Source organism: Ctenopharyngodon idella, chromosome 9 (genome assembly GCF_019924925.1).
Source record: "Ctenopharyngodon idella isolate HZGC_01 chromosome 9, HZGC01, whole genome shotgun sequence".
Taxonomy (NCBI): Eukaryota; Metazoa; Chordata; class Actinopteri; order Cypriniformes; family Xenocyprididae; genus Ctenopharyngodon; species Ctenopharyngodon idella.
In genome coordinates this window covers 2,005,777-2,027,936 of record NC_067228.1, presented here as the reverse complement: position 1 = coordinate 2,027,936, position 22,160 = coordinate 2,005,777, and the positions used below count along the sequence as shown (strand labels likewise).

Genomic DNA, 22,160 nt, shown 5'->3' with positions numbered 1-22,160 from the left:
TCACAAGACCTGAGAAGGAAATCATTTCTTTACACCAGAAAGGTGAAGGCTACAAGAAGATCAGCAAAGCTTTACTTTTCAGTCAGAATACTGTAGCAAAAGTGGTACAAAAATTTAAAAAAGATCTCACAGAGACGTCCAGGTCGTCCACGGAAGTTAACACCTCGACAGGAGCGTCTTCTGATGAGAAGGGTTGAAGAAAATCAGCATGCAAGTTCACTGCAGTTATCTGAAGAAGTAGAAAGCCAAACTGGGGTGACTATTTCCCGTGACACAATACAGCGTACACTGCAGAGGAATGGCATGCATGGGTGCCGTCCACGAAAGAAGCCTCTCCTAAAGCCCAGGCACAAAAAAGCCCGTCTAGATTTTGCCAGGGCCCATGCTGACAAAGATGAAGACTACAGGGACTCTATACTCTGGAGTGATGAGACCAAGATAAATGTTTTTGGAACTGATGGCTTCAAAACTGTATGGAGTCGCAAAGGTGAGGAATACGAAGAAAAAACGTGGTGTCAGTGTCCTTATGTGGGGCTGCATGAGTGCTGCTGGGGTCGAGGAGCTGCATTTCATTGATGGCATCATGAATTCACAGATGTACTGCTCTATACTGAAAGAGAAGATGCTACCATCACTCCGTGCCCTTGGTCGTCGTGCGCTTTTCCAACATGACAATGATCCTAAACACACTAAGGCCACTGTTGGATTTCTGAAGAAGAACAGGGTGAAAGTGATTCAGTGGCTCCTGTTCTGAACCTAATCGAACACCGATGGGGAATTCTGAAGAGACAATTTGAGCATCACTCTCCATCCAGCATCCAGTCTCTAAAAGAGTCATTCTTGAAGAATGGAAAAAGATAGATGTTCCAAAATGTCACCAACTTGTTCATTCCATGCCTAGAAGACTTGGTGCTGTCATTAAAAATCATGGAGGCCACACAAAGTACTAGATGTAGTAGTTTTTGTTGTGGGGTGTACTCATTTTTGCATCACCCTAATTTGAGTAAAACTGAATAATGTGTAATCTAAGTTATATTATTAATCTTACTTTCATGTTATAAGTTAAACAGATGGTATATTAAACATTTTGGAAATTGTTTTTGTGTTCATTGAGATATTGTTTAAAATGTTACTTTTCAAAGGGGTGTACTCACTTACGCTGAGCACTGTGTGTGTATATATATATATATATATATATATATATATATATATATATATAAAATTTATTTATTTATTTTTATATAAAAACTGCCTTATGTGCAATGTAAATGTTTAAAAACTTTATTTTTCAGTTTTCAGCTAAATGAAAACTTTCAGTTTCAGTAAAATATTAATTTCTGTTCATCACTACTATTTATACTCTCCAAATGCTAACGGCCCTTTTGAAGCCCCCGGCTTACGCTTTCTCTAATTGTATTAAAACCTTCTCTGAACTGGCCATTATTCCCAGCATGCATCAGTGACCCATCTGCTTGTGAACAGTGAGATCCGCAGCCACCAGATCCAGTTTGTGTTCTGATGTGTTGAGAGCCGGTCTCACGGGAGTTTGCTGCCATAATCGCTGCAGTGGAGCAAGACGAGATATGTTGTTAAGATTTCACTGGAAAACAAGAGATAGAGAGAGGTTTGTTTGAGTGCAGGAAGATAAAAGATGTTGTTTGAAACCAGTGTTAGTAACTTCAGTGATGTTATATGGGATGTGACACCAGATGCTCTCAGAATCACACAAACATTTCAAACTCATCCGCAGTCGTTTATTGAAAGTGGGTCCTATTGTGCTTTTATTCATGTTCATCTTTCTTTAGTGTGTAATGTTGCTGTTTGAGCATGAAAAAGCTCTGCAAAAGTCCCTCAAGGCCGAGTTATTCTCCATATCAGTGACACTGTTTCTGAACTCCCTGAAACGCCTCCATTGTAGTCTTGAGTTTCTTCCGGGAACAAACATGTCACAATATTCCTCATTTAAATAATTCATACGCAGAATAAAGGGGCGGGGCCTGGTTGAGTTAGTAGTGTGTTGAAACTGCCGGTTATGGTAAGGGGCGGGACATTTCCAAAACACGCTTGAAGAGCTTGACCAATCACAACACACTGCTGCAGCCGACCAATCAGAGCACACTGTGCTTTTCAGAAGGAGGGGCTTCATAGAGACAGGAACTAAACAGAGCGTTACTGACAGACTGGGAAGAGAGGAGCTGCAACAATGGAGAATATGAGGAAAATAATCAACATTCAAACATGAAAACCTGCTCTAGTAGAGCCAAAAACAACATCAAGACTTTGAACAAGGGCATAATACGTCCCCTTCATTCCACATTCGGTTGGGTTTTGATTTCCTTTAGGTCAAGCATGACGTTTATGTGTGTGTGTTCTTCCTCTACATCAGCAGTGTGTTTTGTTTTCAAAAATGACTCGCTGCCTGTTTGAAGCATGAAGGTCACAGAGCTGCACACATCTGTGTATGATTGACAGCAGCCTGGAGATATTTAGTACAATGATCTGTTTATTTTTTACTGTCAGCACTAGGCCTGTCATGATTATTGATTAATCATCTGATTGTGGTTACTATATCTAATTGCAATTATTTGAGATAACCACAATAATTGTCTGGTTTAAATTTAATTTACGTCTCACCATCCAAATAAGGTAAATTTAAAGGGTTAGTTCACCCAAAAATGAAAATAATGTCATTAATTACTCACCCTCATGTCGTTCCACACCTGTAAGACCTTCGTTAATCTTCAGAACACAAATTAAGATATTTTTTATGAAATCCGATGGTTCAGTGAGGCCTCCATTGAAAGCAAAGCCACTGAACCTCTCAAGATCCATAAAGGTACTAAAAACATATTTAAAACAGTTCATGTGAGTACGGTGGTTCTACCTTAATATTTTAAAGCGACAAGAATATTTTTGTGCGCCAAAAAAAACCTAAATAACGACTTTATTCAACAATATCTAGTGATGGCTGATTTCAAAACACTGCTTTGGAGCTTTACGAATCGAATCAGTGGTTCAGAGCACCAAAGTCACGTGATTTCAGCAGTTTATCCATTTGATAAACTAACTATTCCGAATCACTAATTCGAAACAAAAGATTCGTAAAGCTCAGAAATCGGCCATTATGAGATATTGTTGAAAAGTCCTTATTTTGTTTTTTTTGGCGCACAACAAATATTCTCGTCGCTTTATAATATTAATATTGAACCACTGAGCTCACATAAACTGATTTAAATATGTTTTTGAAATATGTTTATATGTTTTAAATATGATCCTTTATGGATCTTGAGAGGTTTGGTGGCTTTTCTCTCAATAGAGGCCTCACTGAAATGAAAATGAACAAAGGTCTTACGGGTGTAGTTATATAAACTGTTGTTTGTGTGTCGCAGGAGCCCGCGCCCATGACTGAAGACCTGCTGGAGGAGCAGTCGGAGGTGCTGGCCAAACTGGGCACGTCCGCTGAAGGTGCCCATCTCCGTGCCCGCATGCAGAGCGCCTGCCTGCTCTCAGACATGGAGTCATTTAAGGTGAGGCCGCTGCTCTGTGTTCATGTCACAGTATGTTATTTGTTTGAGACACAATGAGAGGATTACACTGCATTCTGGAGTCATTTCATTTTTGTGTCCTGGCAGCAGATTTTTGTCAGTCTTGTCACCTGCAATTCATTGTCAAATCTCCAACAGACCCTTCTGTGTAAAACTATTCTGACCACTGTCAACTGGAAGAACATCTCCAGTGCCGTCCAGAATAGAGGCCATTCACACAGAATGTGTTTTTGCGGTAAAAAATGTGAGACACAAGTCTAGAGATGTGTTTTTAAGTTGAACTTTTATCTTAAAAGACGTGAGCGCAGCAGTCAAACACGTCCGTCTAGTACATAGAAAATCAATGGGACATTCTGAACCAGGTGAACAACAATCGTTAATACAGGCATTTGTGAACTGTGCACCTTATGAAAAGAGTTCAGAAAGGCATGAAGAAAAGTAACCGACACATCACGTATCATTTATGCAAAGATGTAGTGCCCGCAAATATTGTCAATAAAACCGACAGTATGTTTGTGTCTGTGAAATATTGTTTCAAAGTTGTGATTAAAGGGGACCTATGATGCCCCTTTCACAAGATGTAATATAAGTCTCTGGTGTCTCCAGAATGTGTCTGTGAAGTTTCAGCTCAAAATCCCCCACAGATCATTTATTATAGCTTGTCAAATTTGCCCCTGTTTGGGTGTGAGCAAAAACACGCCGTTTTTGTGTGTGTCCCTTTAAATGCAAATGAGCTGCTGCTCCCGGCCCGCTTTCCAGAAGAGGGCGGAGCTTTAACAGCTCGCACTTCAGTTGCTCAACAACAACAAAGCTGGAGAATCTCACGCAGCCAAAATGAGGATTGTCAGTAACGGTGTTCAGCCTTACATTGTTCAAACCGGAGTCGACACTGATGGAGAGACTCAGGAAGAAGTTACAACTTTTAGACGTTTCTGAACAGTTAGTGGATAAATTTATGTAGTTGCTGTGGAGTTGATTCAACTCATCCACTAGCATGTGCCGTCATGTTAATCTTTTGTGCAAAACCAGCGTTGAATTGACCCTCGTTTGTGAAGCAGTCCGGTGTAAAATGACGGCATGACAACAACACTCTACTACAACAACTCTTCCTCTTCTCTAAAGCAGCCCAACATGGCCTCACCCCCTTTGTTGTGTGTTCTCGGGGGCGGGGTTTATGTAAATTTTAGGGTTTGTGATGTCACTAACCCAGGAAGAAGCTCGTTGTAGTCCCTACCAGCCGTTTGTTGTAGTCCTTAAACAGAGATTTCTTTAAAAGAAAATATCTCCCTTTGCATTGAACTTTGACTGTCGTAACTTTGCAGATGTTGTTTATGCTCAAACAGCAACATTACACACTAACTAAAGTTAAAGTCTCTAACCCTTTAAAATCGAAATCACAATATCATGATAGAATTTTTAAATGTATGTTAAAACAAGATCATCATAATTCTAAGGGAAAACACGTTTATTTTTCTGACTCCACTGGCAGATGTTTTTTCTTGTTTTAAGCATAAACTCACTTAATTTTGATTCCTTTTTCAGAATTAATATCTTCAGTCATTTTGCGTCTCCAGTATCTTGATTTAAGAATGTTTAGATATTTAAACTGGAAAACGAGACAAAGATACTGTGGAAGAACCTCATTTTTTGCAGTGTGAGTAGCTTGTTTTGGACATTTGGGCTGAATGACAGATTTCACATGGCAATGCAGAATGAGACAACAACCAGATTATACCCGCTCACATCTTTCTCAGCCCAGACAATGCCTCCCATCTTCATCTGTGCACAATTCACTGAATCTTTCATAGGTTTCACCTTTTAAAAACACTGCTTGGCAGAAGCCAGAGGGAGAAGCATCATTCATTTTCATAAGCGCCACCCTTCCATCTTTCTCCGTCGGATAACGGCAAATTATCCCGCAGCGTTATGCCATGGACAAACCCGAGAGATTAAGGAACAAGGGATATGTGTGGGAATGGAGCGTTCCGTAAGCACAGCGAGCGCAGCCTCATTTCCAACTTCTTCTAGTGCGCTATGAAGCGAGAATGCTCGTTTTTGAACACCGGGGGGCGAGACCGATGTGGAAAGGTGACATTTTGTGTCTATTTTGCCTCTCTATAGCCTGTTCAACTGCCCTACAAAATGCTCTAATTTCCTGAGCAGACACACCAGCTCGTCTTATTGCAGTGGCGCGGACTGCTGTGAGCGCAGCGATCACAGTAAATGGCCCCTTTAGCTGAAGATGGCCTCTAAATTTAGCAGCAGTGCTGTCTGTAATTGTGCTTAGCCAAGCATAATTTGGCATTTTGGCTTTAATTACCATCTCCCTCCGGGTGGAGAGCAGAGAGACCCGAATATGATGAATGGGGCGTCTTAAAAGTGTGACGGCGCGCTCCCACACCATCATACCGCTGCACCGCTCCACAGTCAGGCGTCAGCTGGTTCATCCACTGTAAGAGGTGATCAGTGTGCCGTCAGCGCTGAACCAGTAACGAGTGACTGTAAGGATGAACAGCAGTAACTCATTACAAACTAGATCTTCACCTTCTTTATCAAATGTGAGTTGTGCCTGTGGAAAAACTCTCCAGCACAATGCCAGATTCGGCCTGACAGCTTTCCCAGTGTTTGTTAAGACTTTGCTAAATTCGGTTTGTCAGTTCAGCTTTTAGTGCTTAATCCTGTTCTGTACACACACAGTTCACTAATTTAAACCGCATTCTACAATCCAATTAACTAACTGAACAACTTGTTTTTAAAGGGATAGTTCACCCAAAAAAGAAAATTCTGTCACATTTTATTCACCGTCAAGTTGTTCCAAACCTGTATGAATTTCTTTCTTCGGTAACACTTTAGTTTAGGGTCCAATTCTCACTATTAACTAGTTGCTTATTAGCATGCTTATTACTAGGGTATTGGCTGTTTATTAGTACATATTAATGCCTTATTCTGCATGAACATATTCTACATCCCTTAATCCCACCTAATACCTAAACTAACAACAACTTAACAACTATTAATAAGCACTAATTAGGAGTTTATTGAGGTAAAACTCGTAGTTAATAGTGAAAATTGGACCCTAATCACTAATGGATCCTGAACAAAAGAAGATATTTTGAAGAATATAACAGTTGATAGACCCCAAACAGTTAATGGGCCCTATTGTCTTCCATAGTATGGAAAAAGACAAAGGGGACCAACAACTGTTTAGTTAACCATATTATTCAAAATGTCTTTTGTTTTCAGAAGAAGAAAGAAATTCATACAGATTTGAAACAACTTGAGGGTGAGTAAATGATGACAGAATTTTCATTTTTGGGTGAACAATCCCTTTAAAGAATTAGTTCACTCCAGAATTAAAATTTCCTGATAATTTACTCACCCCCATGTCATCCAAGATGTTTATGTCTTTCTTTCTTCAGTTGAATTCAGGATTTTTCTCCATATAGTGGACTTCACTGGGGTTCAACGGGTTGAAGGTTCAAATGTCAGTTTCAAAAGGGCTCTACACGATCCCAGACGAGGAATAAGGGTCTTATCTAGAGAAACCATCGGTCATTTTCTAAAAAAATAAAACTTATATACTTTTTAACCACAAACGCTCGTCTTGCACTGCTCTGTGATGCGCCACGCATTACGTAATCACGTTGGAAAGGTCACACGTGACGTATGCGGAAGTACCGAGCAAGTGTTTACAAAGTGAACGTGCAAAGATTAAGTCAAACAGCCTTTACAAAAAAATGTAAAACTTCTGCCTACATCACGCGTGACCTTTCCAACATGATTACGTAATGCGTGGCGCTTCGCAGAGCAGTGCAAGACGAGCATTTGTGGTTAAAAAGTATATAAGTTTTAATTTTTTTAGAAAATGGCCGATGGTTTCTCTAGATAAGACTCTTATTCCTCGTCTGGGATCATGTAGAGCTCTTTGAAGCTGCACTGAAACTGACATTTGGACCTTCACACTGTTGAAGTCCACTATATGGAGAAAAATCCTGGAATGTTTTCCTCAAAAACCTTAATTTCTTTTCGACTGAAGAAAGAAAGACATGAACATCTTTGATGACATGGGGGTGAGTAAATTATCAGGACATTTTAATTCTGAAGTGAGCTAATCCTTTGATGACGTACGACAAGAGAGATATGAGAGATGCATCTCTGATGCACACTAAAATACGTATTTTAATGTGCATCAGAAGATGTATCTCTCGTCTGTGCTGTGCAAGAACTCACAGGGAAAGCGGGATGAGCCTTGACTCATTCATGTTGCCAGATCTTGCTAGAAAAGCAGTGAATAAGAACAAGCTCACAATAAACCAAAATACATCATATGCAGAAAATAAGACCGAAATAGCACCTGCTCTTTTTAATAACTCTGTAAAATTGTTCACTTTATGAGCCAAGCATAAACAATAAGCCCAAAAAACGCTTTTAATAAGTAGACATGGCAACACTGCTGTGAAGAAGCCTTTCCAAACACGACGCCTCCGTCGACTGTGCTGTCGTTTTCTTCCACAGGAAGCAGCACACAGTTCGAGGTCTGACATGAAGTGCGCTTGGAATTAAACGTGTATCTGTCTGCAAGTCTCAAAGCCTCGCTGAAACTTGCAGCATCATTATGTCTTGTTTTTGTGTCTCAGTAATTATGGAGTATGAAAGCGTGCAGGACTTCAGCGACCGACGGAAAGGTCATCCTGAGAAAGTTTGCGGCTGGAATTTGTCTCCAGCTCATTTACAATAGAAACGTGTGATGAATCGCTGTAGTCGCAGCTCAGTGCTGCAGGACTGCACCAATAAAAACACAATCAATGCTTTATTCAGAGCATTTCTGCTCATTTTTTATCTATACATGTATGTATGTATTTGTGTATGTATTATCATTATGGTCATGAATCAGACGATACAAACAATTGTAATGGTGCTAAAAGCAGGCTTCATTTTCTGTAAACATTTTATTTTTTATAGGAACAAATATGATTAAACCACACAAAACAGCTCAGCAACAACCTTGTTTGGATGAAATATGACCCGAACATTTCTTAAGTTCAGGTATGACATTAAACTCAAGGTGTGTGTGTGTATGTGTGTTTCCACAGGCAGCGAATCCAGGCTGTTCCCTGGAGGATTTTGTGCGCTGGTATTCCCCGAGAGATTACGTGGAGGAGGAAGTGAGCGATGAGGCAGGCCAGACGGTCGTTCGGGGTGAACTGAGTGCCCGCATGAAGATCCCGGGCAACATGTGGGTTGAGGCCTGGGAAACGGCCAAAGCCACGCCAGCTCGCCGACAGAAGAGGCTGTTTGATGACACCAAAGAGGCTGAGAAGGTCAGAACAACAAGTTCACAGGAACTTATGAGCCTGATCTTTTGTTGAGTGTGTTGGATTAATGTAATGTTCATTTCAAGCCTTTCACAAAATGATCATGATCTTTCTGTCACTATTTCACTCTTATGCACTATAAAAACTCAGTGTGTCCCATGCATTCTTCAAACCAGCCAATCAGAAGGCAGGTCTGCTGGAAGTGGGTTAAAATGCAAGGTGTTACCAAGGGACTCGGCTTGGCAAGTTGAAAGGGAGTTCAGGAGAACGCTGGCGTCCGTGAAGGTCGCGTCTCTTTCTGTCCTTCAACCGTCTGTCGAGCCCTTGTGGGGAAGCTGCAGGATTTACTCTGAATTCATTTGCTGATTTAATTTCCTCTACTGTGTTTTGCTCCAGTAACGTGTCCCGGCCAATGACAGTCGTGCATGTATTCTGCGGTGTGGTAGGACGGCCTGAAGGCAGGCGTCTCACGAGGGCAGCGGTGCAGCGCTAAAGCACACACACACTGAACCTTCCCAACAGTCCACTGCATCAGTGATGCTTAAAATCAAATGTGCAATCAGAAGCGGTGTTAAAAAAATATAACAAGTAATTAGCTTAAAATTACATTTAAATCACAAATGGTTTTCAAATAATTCAACAATTAAAAAGCTTTAGTTTAGGGTCCAGTTCTCACTATTAACTAGTTGCATGCTAATAAGCTACTAGTTAATAGTGAGAATTGGACCCTAAACTAAAGAGTTACCAACAACAGTTACGACCAACCTGGGGATTAGATTAGGATTTGCAAAATGAAAATGGAATGTTCCCTTAATTTTCATATAACCCAAGAAAACCATATTTAAAAGTGAATGAGAACATTCAGAAAATATAGCTGCAAGCAGCAATTAAGGGGCCAAGCACAACAGAAGCGCACAAGGAAGCTAGCAGCAGACCAACAATGTCATAATGGACTATGATAGCAACTGAGACAAAGACACTGCATGCCAATTTTGAAGTCAATCAGACCAACAGTACTGTAGTTAGAGCCAATTTCATGTTTTGTTCAATTAGAGTCCAGCTTTTTATGTGTCCTTATACATAAGCGTGTCAAATTTGGTGAAAATATCTCATTTCTTTTAGGAGTTATAGACATTTATATGTATGAACACATAAAAACTACCCACACCTGACTTTGATTGCATTTTTTTGCCACTTAGTATCAAAATTTTGACAATTGGTCATTAGCATGTAGTCAACGACCTGTGGTTTCGTCTCGATCGGACTAATGGTTTGTAAGATATTCGCGAATGTTGTTTAAACGCTAAATCACAACGTTGCACAAACCATTGGACTTGCCAAGGATTCAGGAATCCAAGGAGATGACTGCTGTGAAAATAAGTCAACCACATCCAAAGTTATAAGCATGTAAATAATTTTTGTATGCTGGTCCGAAACTCCTTCAGGGCATCGCGCCGATGACCTATACCGAGTTTTGTAATGATACATTCATGCGTTCGTAAAATACAGCATTTTACTACAAAATTCAAAATGGTCAACGCCCAAAATGGCCAATTTGATATCATTATAAGCCAAAATAGCCATTTTTGTATCTCCGGGCCAGTAGGTGGTCCTGCGCCGAAATGCTGCATGTTACCTCAGGTCATGCTTGTGATGACATGGACCAAGTTTGGTCTGAATACAATAAAGTGTTGAGGAGATACAGACTTATGTCTATTTTAGCAAGCACTACTTAAAAATCATTCGCACGTTTTTCGAAAACGGTTTGACAAATCAACTTGAATTCCACAACTTTTTGTCGGCATGATCTGAAGATGATCTGGTTCAATTTTCATCAAAATCGGAGCAACGGCCTAGGAGTTCGAAAAAGTATGTTTTTCGGAAAATTCAAAATGGTGGAAAATTTTCAAATAGTCTTTGATTACGGTTCAAAAGTTATTGGTAAATATAAGTGCAAGTTTGGACAGCTGGTGGCGCTAGAGGGATTGAGTTAGAGACTCCAAATTTGCTATGGACACAGTTCAGACTGTCGTCTATCAGTGTGCCAAATTTCATAACTTTCCCACAACCGGATTTATGGGCTGCCATAGACTTCCAGAACGGAAGAAGAAGAAAAAATAAGAAGAACAACGCCAATGGATACAATAGGTGGCTACACACCTTCGGTGCTTGGCCCCTAATAACAATTTCATAAATTAGGAATGTTAACAAAACATTCTAAGAGCATGTTTTTGTTAGCTGGTTAATGACCAATCTGAAAACACTAAGATGTGGTAATGTCAATGTCATTCATTTAAGAACAATAGAAATCAATGGGAGAGGTAGATGTGTTTATTAGCTTTAGTCTGCACACATATATATCTTCAGAAGTGAACTAAATCTGACATTTTGGGGACATTTGGGAGCATCCTTGCCTGAAAAAAATGATTCATAAATAAAATCTTGTTGTTTAATTCAAACTCTGCAAGCAGTTTATGGTATGTGTTAGTTATAGTTGGTACTGGACGTTATAATTGGCTAAATCTGAATGGGAAAATATTGGCATAAACAGATTGTTTTATATAAACGTGTGTTTGTGTAGGTGCTGCACTACCTGTCGGTGCAGAAAGCGTCTGATCTGACGAGGCATCTGCTGCCCTGCGTCCTACACGCTGCTCTTCTCAAAATCAAGGAAGAAGGTTTGTGTGAAACCACTACACCACTACAGTGTTTCTGATGTAGCTCTAAACATGACGTGAATGTTCTTCCAGAGTCGACTGAAGACATCCCGTCCGTGCGTAAGGCTCTCCAGCAGCTCACCTCTCATGCCAGTAAACTGCTGCGTTACCCCAGCCCCGACTTCAAGAAAATGGAGGTGAGGGTCACGCCACTCTCTCAGACCGCTGCTGCGCTCGCATTGTGAACATGTGTCTGCTCTGTGTTGTCAGGATGTTATTAATCAGATGAGCGCGGTGGAGGCCGTCGTTGCACGCGCACGTTCGCTCAAGGCCAAGTTTGGCATCACCAAAGGAGAGCGGGAGGAAGATGGCGACGATCTGGAGAGGTAACGTCTGTTTAGTTTGACCATACTGATGTACCATACTCATGTACTTGTTTCATGAAATAAAACAAGTACAGTTCTTTATATATAATTTTATTTAAAGTAATGATAATGTTTTTTGTGGTTTTAGTTAACAATAATAATCCTATAATATACTGTAAATATGAGGCTATAGTCAGTATTTTTAACATTGCTCATTAGTTTAATTTTCACAGTTTAAAGCCACAGTATGCTCCTATTTTGGAATTAATTTAGTGAATATTCTTAGGTTAAAATTAAAGTGTGCTGTTGGTGATCCATTCATTGTTTTTCCAGCCTTGTTCATTGTTCTCTAAATAAACGTTTTAGTCGAAGTTTAAAAAAGCTGCCGCTGCTTAGTGCTCTCGAGCAGAATGTGTTTTGTGTTGTTTGAAAGCAACATAAAAAATGTCACGTCTCACATCTTGCCAAGTTGAACTCAGTTCCTTTTTTGAGTTCAGCGAATGTGAAAGTTACATTTCATCATAAGCAACAAGAAGTTCATTGTGCTACAGAAGAGACTTTGTGTTCTTTTCACAGAAAGGTAAATATGTGTATCAATCAAAATGTGTAGGAAAATATTGAATATTGGCATAAATGCAATTTGTGCATCCCTGCTTGCTTTTGATTAAAGCATCTGCTGAATGCATACATGTATAATTCTGCTCCTGAGCTCACCAATGTTAGTGAATGTTAGTTTTTCAGGATCATGTCACACTCTCTCTGACCGTTAGATTTAATCATTTACTCGTGTTACTCCAAACCTGTATGACGTCCTATCTTCTATAAGAAGATATTTTGAGAAATGTCTGTTTTTTTTGTCCATACAGTGAAAGTCAAGGGGGTCCGATGTTGTTTGGTTCCCAACATTCTTCAAAATATCTTCTTTTATGTTCAGTAGAAGAAAGAAAGTCATACATGTTTGGAACAGTGAATGTGTCGTGTCAGGCAGAAATGGGCGGGGCCATGTCGAGCAAAAGGGGTGGAGCTGTGTCAAGTGGGAGGGGCGGAGCTGTATCGAGCAAGAAGGTGGAGTCGTGTTGAGTGGGAGGGGCGGGGTTATATCAAACAGGAGGGTGGAGTCATGTTGAGCAGGAGGGGTGGAGCTGTATCGATCAGGAGGGTGGAGTCATGTCGGGGGCGGAGCTATATCAAGCAGGAGGGCGGAGTCATGTTGAGGGGAGGGGTGGAGTCGTGTGGAGTGGGGGGTGGAGCTATATCAAGCAGGAGGGTGGAGTCATGTTGAGGGGAAGGGGTGGAGCTGTATCGATCAGGAGGGTGGAGTCATGTTGAGCAGGAGGGGTGGAGCTGTATCGATCAGGCGGGCAGAGCCATGTTGAGGGGGAGGGGTGGAGTCGTGTTATGTGGGGGGGGGCGGAGCTATATCAAGCAGGAGGGTGGAGTCATGTTGAGGAGGAGGGGTGGAGCTGTATTGATCAGGCTGGCAGAGCCATGTCGAGGGAGAGGTACGGAGCTATATCAAGCAGGAGGGGTGGAGCTATATCAAGCAGGAGGGGTGGAGCTGTATCAAGCAGGAGGGTGAAGTCATGTTGAGTGGGAGGGGCGGAGTTATATCAAGCAGGAGGGCGGAGTCGTGTTGAGTGGGAGGGGTGGGGTTATATCAAGCAGGAGGGCGGAGTCGTGTTGAGTGGGAGGGGCGGAGTTATATCAAGCAGGAGGGCGGAGTCGTGTTGAGTGGGAGGGGCGGAGAGGAGGGTGGAGTCATGTTGAGCGAGAAGGGCGGCGTCGTGTTGAGTGGGAGGGGCGGAGCTGTATCGATCAGGAGGGCGGAGTCGTGTTGAATGAGGGAGAGGGGTTATATCGAGCAGGAGGGTGGTGTCATGTTGAACAGGAAGGGCGGAGGAGCTGTATCGAGCACTAGAGTGGAGTCGTGTTGAGCAGAAGGTAATGCAGAAGCGGGCGGAGTCGTATCATTCAGAAGGAGGCAGAGCCGTATCGAGCAGGAAGGGAACGGTGTTGTATTGAGCAAGAGGGGCGGAGCATGTGCTGTCAGTCTGACAGGGGCAGGAAGGGCATGTCAGCAGAGTCTCCCGATACTCGTTAGTTCCCAGGGGCCGCTTGGGGCCACAGCAGGCTGGTCAAGACAGACACACCGGCCTCATTAAGACGAGACCCGGAGCTGCCCGCAGGAACACAGACAGTTCAGTGCAGGTGTGTGTGTGATTGTGTTGAACAGGCTGAATTCACACACACACAGGCGCAGTTGTTTTTCTCTGTATTACGGCAGCATTTCTCAGACGAATATGAACATGATAAATATTCCTCTTCCTTCATCTAAACACTGTACTGTACAGTCACTGTCTCACATTATAGCGTTATTCCTGTCTGTCTCTCTCAGGTTTGTGAGCTGTCTGCTGGAGGAGCCTGAGGTGTCTGTGGTCGGTGCTGGTCGAGGTCCTGCTGGAAGTATCATACATAAACTGTTCGTCAGTTCTCAGCGGGTAAAAACACACACACACAGAGATCTGCATCCGATCGATATGTTTTATCATAATTGTGAACTGGATTCTCTCTTCTCATAGAGACATTGGGCCAAAATCGTCCAAAATGAGATGGAAAATACTTTATATATAATATCGTGCAATGTGCATCCATGCTTGCTTTAGATAAAAGCATCTGCCAAATGCATAAATGTGAATGTATGATTCTGTTCTTGAGGTTACTAATGTTAGTGAAGTGAAAACACTTTACAATAAGGTCCCTTTAGTGACAGTATTTATTAATCTCTGTTCATTTTTAGTTCATTAAATAATATTAACAGATTTTACTGATGTATTAGTAAATGGAAGATTAATAAATTATTTTAACTGTACAATGTAGTTTAACTAAACTAATGTAACCTGTATAGTAAAGTATTACCGAGACGTAAAATCAACAGGACGGTCGCGTGTTAATAACTGTATGAATGCTTCATATCTGTGAGACGTGCCGGACTCGTTCGCATCGTAACATCTCAAAGCGACTTTAACAGCGGGAAGAGCCAAGGGTTTAAAAAATACATTTAAAAATCTGCTCAAGCTGTTTTTCTGTTTGTCATAATTAGCTAAATTAATGAAATGCAGCAGATGTCTTAGTTTCATTTAGAGCTTTAATGTGACACAGAGGTAATTAAACACGCCGGGCGAGTGATTTGTTTAAAAAAAGATTCTCATGGAGTGTGCCGGTTAAACAGCGTGTTTGATGAACGACTCTAAATGTCGTCCTCGCATTAACTATTGCCTGGTCAATCTCTCAAAGAGGTTTCCAGGTCGGAAATTGGTTGATTTCAATTGATTGATTTGACCTGGAAACCTGGAAATCAATTAATTGCGCATTTCAAAATTATAATGCATTTATTTTTTCTTTTGATTTTGAGGTGCTTCCATTGAGATTCACCTGAAACCTCAGGGAAGGACGTTAATTTCCCCCGTTAGTTCTTAATATTAGACACTTCTATTTGTGTCATCGTCATTCCCAGGATGCACTTGTGCTTAATGGTCCCAGTATAAATTGTAATTCTCAGCTACTTAAAGTTAAACAGGCCGAAAATGCGATATGAGCGATGAAATGTCAGCCGTTGTGGTTCTTGAGATGAGCTTCAGACGTCTCACAAGTTTTCTTTAAGTGAGAACTGTTTGAAATTGAGTTTGTTTGCCTGAAACTCTCGTTCAATTAGCCCCCCCCTCCTCCGTCTGCAGTGTGTGTGTGTGTGTGTGTGTGAGGACTAAATTATAGCCTGTGTGTTGCCAGGCTGCAAATAGAAAGGCAATAATTATCCCAAGCATCCCCATGTAAATCATGTGAAATCAGGGATTCAAATGAGGTGAGATTTCCTGGAAGAAAGAGAAAGAGAGACGGACCTCACAGAGGAGGAGAGACAGCGGCTGGGTTTTGTTGCATGTGTTTATGGATATGTGCATGCACTGATCTCTCAAAGAAATGCTCTGATTGATCATGTTTTGGATGTTTTCATTGTGTCACCAATGAACAGATCATGTGGTGCCGTGACCCGGACTCATCCAAAGCATTACTGCACCAAAGACCAATCAGATTCTTTATTAATTTTCGGTTTCTTTAACAAATTGCTTTTTATAGGAATAACATTCAGAAGGAACATTATATCTCAAGAATCTCATGTTTAGCACATTTTGTACTCTTTCCTCTTCTCGCCCTCGGATTTCAACCCAAAATCAAAACTAATATTTATATATACTTATATACTTTAAAGGATTAGTTCAGTTTCAAATTAAAATTTCCTGATAATTTACTCACCTCCATGTCATCCAAGATGTTTGTCTTTCTTTCTTCAGTCGAAAAGAAATTTTTGAGGAAAACATTCCAGGATTTTTCTCCATATAGTGGACTTCACTGGGGTTCAATGGGTTGAAGGTCCAAAAAAATAAAATGTATATACTTTTTAACCACAAATGCTCGTCTTGCACTGCTCTGTGATGCTCCACACATTACGTAATCATGTTGGAAAGGTCACGCGTGACGTAGGCGGAAGTACTCCAACTTCAAAATCGTCCGTCTTCGTTGTTTTACCTTTGTTTGTAAAGGCCGTTTGGCTTAGTCTTTGCACGTTCGCTTGTAAACACTGGATCGGTACTTCCTCCTACGTCACACGTGACCTTTCCAACATGATTACGTAATGCGTGGAGCATCACAGAGCAGTGCAAGACGAGCATTTGTGGTTAAAAAGTATATACATTTTATTTTTTTGGACCTTCAACCCATTGAACCCCAGTGAAGTCCACTATATGGAGAAAAATCCTGGAATGTTTTCCTCAAAAACCTTCATTTCTTTTTGACTGAAGAAAGAAAGACATAAACATCTTGGATGACATGGGGGTGAGTAAATTATCAGGAAATTTTAATTCTGAAGTGAACTAATCCTTTAAGATTTTTGTAACATGTATTGTCATGACAACTAACCACATTCCCCCCGCTCGCATTATTCTTAATGATGATTCTCATTACTGTAATACGATTATTTATCAATTAAAGGCAGTACAACTGCAGTCACTGTGATGTATAAATACTGTATAATTTAACTTGTTTTTGCACTTTTAATTGTGCTTAATTGTCATTATAATATTGTAATGGTTTTAAAAATCGACATTGTTTTTTTTAAATGCATTTTTCTCCTTTTGATTTTTGCTTGAAATATGACCTGCACGTGTCGAGTGGTGTGGTGAGATTCACCGTTGCACGTTACAGCATGCGGCATGGACTGAACTTTTAAAAATGTGCTTATTTGGCCTTGTATTTTGTGTTGTTCTTTTTCTTCATCTTTTTGTTTGTTTGTTTGTTCTCTCCTAACACCGCTTGTCTGTCACTCTTGTCAAGTTGGCCGACTCCAACGATGAGGTAAAATCAGCAACATCTGACACTATATACGATACCCCATCATTCACTGCAAAAAACTTTTCCTCAGTATTTCTGACTTGTTTTCCAGTACAAATATTTAAACATTCTTAAATCAACATAGATTTACTGGAGAAGCAAAAGGAACTGAGTTTTTGCTGAAAACAACAAAAACATCTGCAATCGGAGTCCAAAAAAATAATCTTAATTTAAAGGGAAAACAAGATTATTTTTCCGACCCCAAAGTCATTTTGCTTCTCCAGTAAATGTATCTTGATTTAAGAGTGTTTAGATATTTGTACTGGAAAACAAGACAGAAATACTGAGTAAGAAAACATTTTATTGCAGTGTTTCAGACAGATGCTGATGTCAATGAGGAACACAATCTGGATTATCATCTGAACGTCTGTCACTAACCGCTGCTTTTTGATTTTCATCCTCACGTTGATTCGTTCACATTCCAGGGCTTCCTGATGGACGTGGAGGTTTGTTTTTAGATGCGTCTCAGTGCCGTAGAGATAGTGAGTGATGTTCTCCGTGTGTAGTGCAGTCATTTGAGGTCACATGTTTCAGCTCATGCCTCGTTGTGTGATTGAACAAAAACATCCCTGTAATAAACCCGCCAAAGTGTGTTACTGTCCAAGTGACGAGTCAAATTGATGGACGTCACGTCACAGACGCTGTAGGTCGATCTGAATCAAGAATGTACATTTTCTTTCGCCACGTTCAGTCTCTGAGATGTGAGCAGACATTTGCTAATTTGCAATCAGCTTTGCAATTAGTGGAATTTGTTCCTGTACAGGGGAAAAAAAATAGACTGTGTCAATTTGCTTCACTCCTGCAGTCTCAACACACTCATTTAAGTCTCACTAAGAGCATTTGTTGAGAAGCATCTTTGCTTTGTTGTTCTCTGGTAAAAGACAAATAGGTTTATGTAACATTGTTAGCTTATTATTATAATAACACGTTTTCAAGTCAAGACTTTATTCATATAGCACTTTATACAGTACAGATTGGCCATGTACACACTAAAGTTATAGGAGTGACAACGAATTTAAATTTGGGAGTGAATCCCCTTGTGTATGGACACTCACTCCTGATGAGATGATTGACAGAGTGGTAACCATATCAGCTCTCTGGCGCCTCGCGTGTTTGGTATCCTATTTTTGACTAAATTAATATTACAGCGACCAAAGACTCGTTATGTTCTGCAATTTTAACTAAACCACCGTCTACAGAGGCGTCGTTGTTTCTGCTTCTCAGAAGTGATGTCATGTCCACTTTTTAATAAGGATTTTTGGGTTTGTTTGATCTTGGCTCATAGAAGCGATCAGTTTATGGAGTAAATAAAATAGAAAGGTGTGATATTTTGTTGTTGTTTTAAATGGGACCTATAATGCCCCTTTTCCAAGATGTAATATAAGTCTCTGGTGTCCCCAGAATGTGTCTGTGAAGTTTCAGCTCAAAATACCCCACAGATCATTTATTATAGCTTGTCAAATTTGCCCCTATTTGGGAGAGAGCAAAAACACACCGTTTTTGTGTGTGTCCCTTTAAATGCAAATGAGCTGCTGCTCCCGGCCCCCTTTCCAGAAGAGGGCGGAGCTTTAACAGCTCGCGCTTCAGTTGCTCAACAACAACAAAGCTGGAGAATCTCACGCAACCAAAATGAGGATTGTCAGTAACGGTGTTCAGCCTTACATTGTTCAAACCGGAGTCGACACTGATGGAGAGACTCAGGAAGAAGTTACAACTTTTAGACGTTTCTGAATGGTTAGTGGATAAATTTATGTAGTTGCTGTGGAGTTGATTCAACTCATCGACTAGCATGTGCCGTCATGTTAATCTTTTATGCAAATCCAGCGTTGAATTGACCCTCATTTGTGAAGCAGTCCAGCGTAAAATGACGTACATTTGGCGTACAACAACTATTCCTCTACTCTAAAGCAGCCCAACATGACCTCATCCCCTCGGGTGTGGAGTTTATGTAAATTTTAGGGTTTGTGATGTCACTAACCCAGGAAGAAGCTTGTTGTAGTCCCTACCAGCCATTTGTTGTAGTCCTTAAACAATGATTTCTGTAAATAAAATATCTCCCTTTGCATTGTCACTACCTGTATTTTTCGGGAGTTAATTTGGTTGTAGAATGTGGTTTTTAATCCTGAAAATTACTGAATTGTGTGTGTGTGTGCAGAACGGGATTAAGCACTAAAAGATGAACTGACAACCGAATTTAACTGTAGTGTGTACATGGCCATTGTTTCAAAGCAGCTTCACAGTAATAAACAGGAACATAACAGAATAATTGATGCAAACTTCATCAATTATGAGACATTCTGCTGTAAAGCAGCTCTACAGAATATAATAGTGTCATTATTCAGTTCAATGTTGATTCAGTTCAATAACTGTGTCGATTATGATGCATCGCGAATCGAGAAATGATTCTGGATCGATTCTGAGATTTTCAGAATGCATTGCGATTCTCTCTCTGATTGATTCTGAGCTTAGTTTTTAACAGCAGATGGCACTGCGTGCTTTAGAAACAGCCGTACTCTTACACACACCACTTGAACCTTCTATAAAATAATCATTCATAAATTTCGAAAAGGTTTACATTTACATTAATCTTGCATCATAAAAGCATTCTGAGGTGCGAATACATTCTCAGACTCTTCAGCGCTCTTCTTCATGAGCATTTGAGCATGCGGTTAAAAACTAGCCTAGAGCGCCGTCTGTCTAAAAACTAATCTCAGAATCGATTTGAGAGAGAATCGGGATGCAGTCGGAAAATCTCAGAATCGAGAAGCATCGATTTATTGTCGCAGCCCTAGTGTCGATGTTTCATAATTGACACAATCTGTCAATTACGAAACAACTTTGATTCAGCTATAAAGCAGCTCTACAGATGTTTTTAGAAAAAACCTTTACGAAAAGTGTGATGCCTGATGTGTTTTGTGTGCTGATGTGTTCAGGCCGCCCTGTTGGCTCCGATGGAGGAAGAAACGGGCCGTTTGGGAGGGACGGATGACAAGAAAGCAGTTCCGGATTTTCCGCCCCCTGCTGGACGGGAGATTCTCCTGCGGACCTGCGTGCCGCGTCCCGCGCCGTACTCCAAAGCCCTGCCGCAGCGCCTCTTCTGCGTGCTCATGCGGGACGAGTTCAGGCTCGCCGGAGCCTTTTCCTCCGACACCTCTTTCTTCTGACCGCATCCGTCGGGTGCAGGACGGGTTGGTTAAATGAGACACAGCTTTAGTGCAACAAGCGAACGGCAATGGTGTCTCCTGCTGTTCTTATAGAGTTAAAACGTTTCACATGTAATCACGGGAAACGGCTGTTTCTGGATCGGCCCTCGAGGCAATGGCACTTCTGAGGGTCTCATCACCTCGGCTCGGATGTTAAAATGGTTTTATATCTGTTGGGTTTCACACATGCTAATAATATCAGTTCCCCTACTGTGTGTTTGATGAGAGCAGCTTTAGATTGACTTCTCAACACTTCGCCTTAGGAAACATCATCAGAACACACACACACACACACGTTACTCATTGACTAGTAGTAGTGAATTAAAAAAGCTGAGATCATGTAGCATTGTATCGGTTTCTGTCTCAGATCAGAGGTGAGATCACGTCAAGTGCATTCAGACGTTTATATATCGCTCTTGTGCTGCTTCGCCATAACGTCAGTCGCTTTCTGCTAATGTCATTAATGTAGAAGTCTGTCTGATGATGTATTGTCAGTCTGTGCTATCAGTCGGCAGGGTCAGTCTCGTGCATTTGACCAGATCTAAATGTCAAACCAATATGATCGTCTGCATTGTAAGAACTTCCTAATTCAGTCGCAGTGACTTGATGAAAATAATAAAATGTCTGAACATAATTAGGCTTTCCAGCCAAACTTGTTATTGTCGTTGTTCTCGTTTCATGATCATTGCCTCATTAGCGCTTTGTGCCGCTCGCGGTGCTTTAATTGCATTAAGGGCTTTAAATGAATGCTGACGTTAGATCGTTAATACGGGACGTTAGTTTGAGTAACTTCTGCTCCAGATTCTGTTTCAGCTGATAAATAACTCTCTATGACATCTTATGACCCCCGAAACTTTCACACCAAAAATAACTATAACGATAACAATATAATGACAACTATATGAGCGTCCACACCAGCAGACGATAACGTTTATTCTAAGCGCACGCTGCAGTTTAAAGCAGGATGGATTCTGATTGGTTGTCATTGTTTTTATTGTTCATCAGGAAAAAAAAAGTTCTGAAAGTGATTCCAACGACATCATTCGTTATAGTTGTGCTATAGTTGTGACGGGTTCACCAAGAAAGATAACTACAACAATAATTATAAGCGTGCTGTTTTGTCGTCTGTCGCTTTAAATGCTCAAGCTCTTTAAAGCAGGATTGATTCTGATTGGCTGTCAATGTTTTATTGTTCATCAGATGGAAAAAAAATCGCTGTGTTTACACGACACCATTTTCAACTAAAAACGGAAAAACTTTTTATGTATTTTGGCCGACAATGGCGTTGGGGTCCTGAAAATGCAAACTTTTGAAAACGGGTTTCAAAGTGCACGTTTTTGAAAATGAAACCGTTATCGTCTCCATGTAAACTACAAAAACGCGAAAATTAGGCGCGTAGAGTTTCTTTACAAAGTGACATCGCCATCTACTGGCCTGTCAGTAGAATACAGCGTTTTTTTAATCGTTTTCGTGGATCCGTGTGAACTTTGTCGTCTGTATGCGAAAAACATGCAAGTTTTTGTAAGAAAAATATCCATATTTAAAACTATAAACTTTATAAACTATAATCACTGGCTTCCGGCAGTGGTCGTACCCACGAGAGAGTTGAGTTCTGGTGGAAGGGTGACCTCTG

At 40.8% G+C, this 22,160-nt stretch overlaps 1 protein-coding gene across 4 annotated transcripts in view; it reads left to right on the top strand.

Moving 5' to 3' along the window:
• Positions 1 to 21,161, top strand: part of rab3gap1 (RAB3 GTPase activating protein subunit 1) — a 45,390-nt gene extending 24,229 nt beyond the window's left edge. Inside the window, exons 18-26 of one of the 4 annotated variants that reach the window (XR_007931584.1) lie at positions 3,390 to 3,527; positions 8,639 to 8,866; positions 11,442 to 11,538; positions 11,611 to 11,714; positions 11,788 to 11,903; positions 14,278 to 14,380; positions 17,268 to 17,288; positions 17,634 to 17,770; positions 20,258 to 20,483. Coding sequence is in view for 3 of the 4 variants with exons in the window: in XM_051905298.1 (XP_051761258.1) it covers positions 3,390 to 3,527; positions 8,639 to 8,866; positions 11,442 to 11,538; positions 11,611 to 11,714; positions 11,788 to 11,903; positions 14,278 to 14,380; positions 17,268 to 17,288; positions 17,750 to 17,770; positions 20,258 to 20,488 (1,059 nt within the window). In the remaining variant the exon portion in view is untranslated. Of the gene's footprint in view, positions 1 to 3,389; positions 3,528 to 8,638; positions 8,867 to 11,441; positions 11,539 to 11,610; positions 11,715 to 11,787; positions 11,904 to 14,277; positions 14,381 to 17,267; positions 17,289 to 17,633; positions 17,771 to 20,257 lie in introns of all 4 variants that reach the window. The other 3 variants (XM_051905298.1, XM_051905300.1, XM_051905301.1) reach the window with 3 other exon arrangements.
• The last annotated feature ends 999 nt before the right edge of the window (positions 21,162 to 22,160 follow it).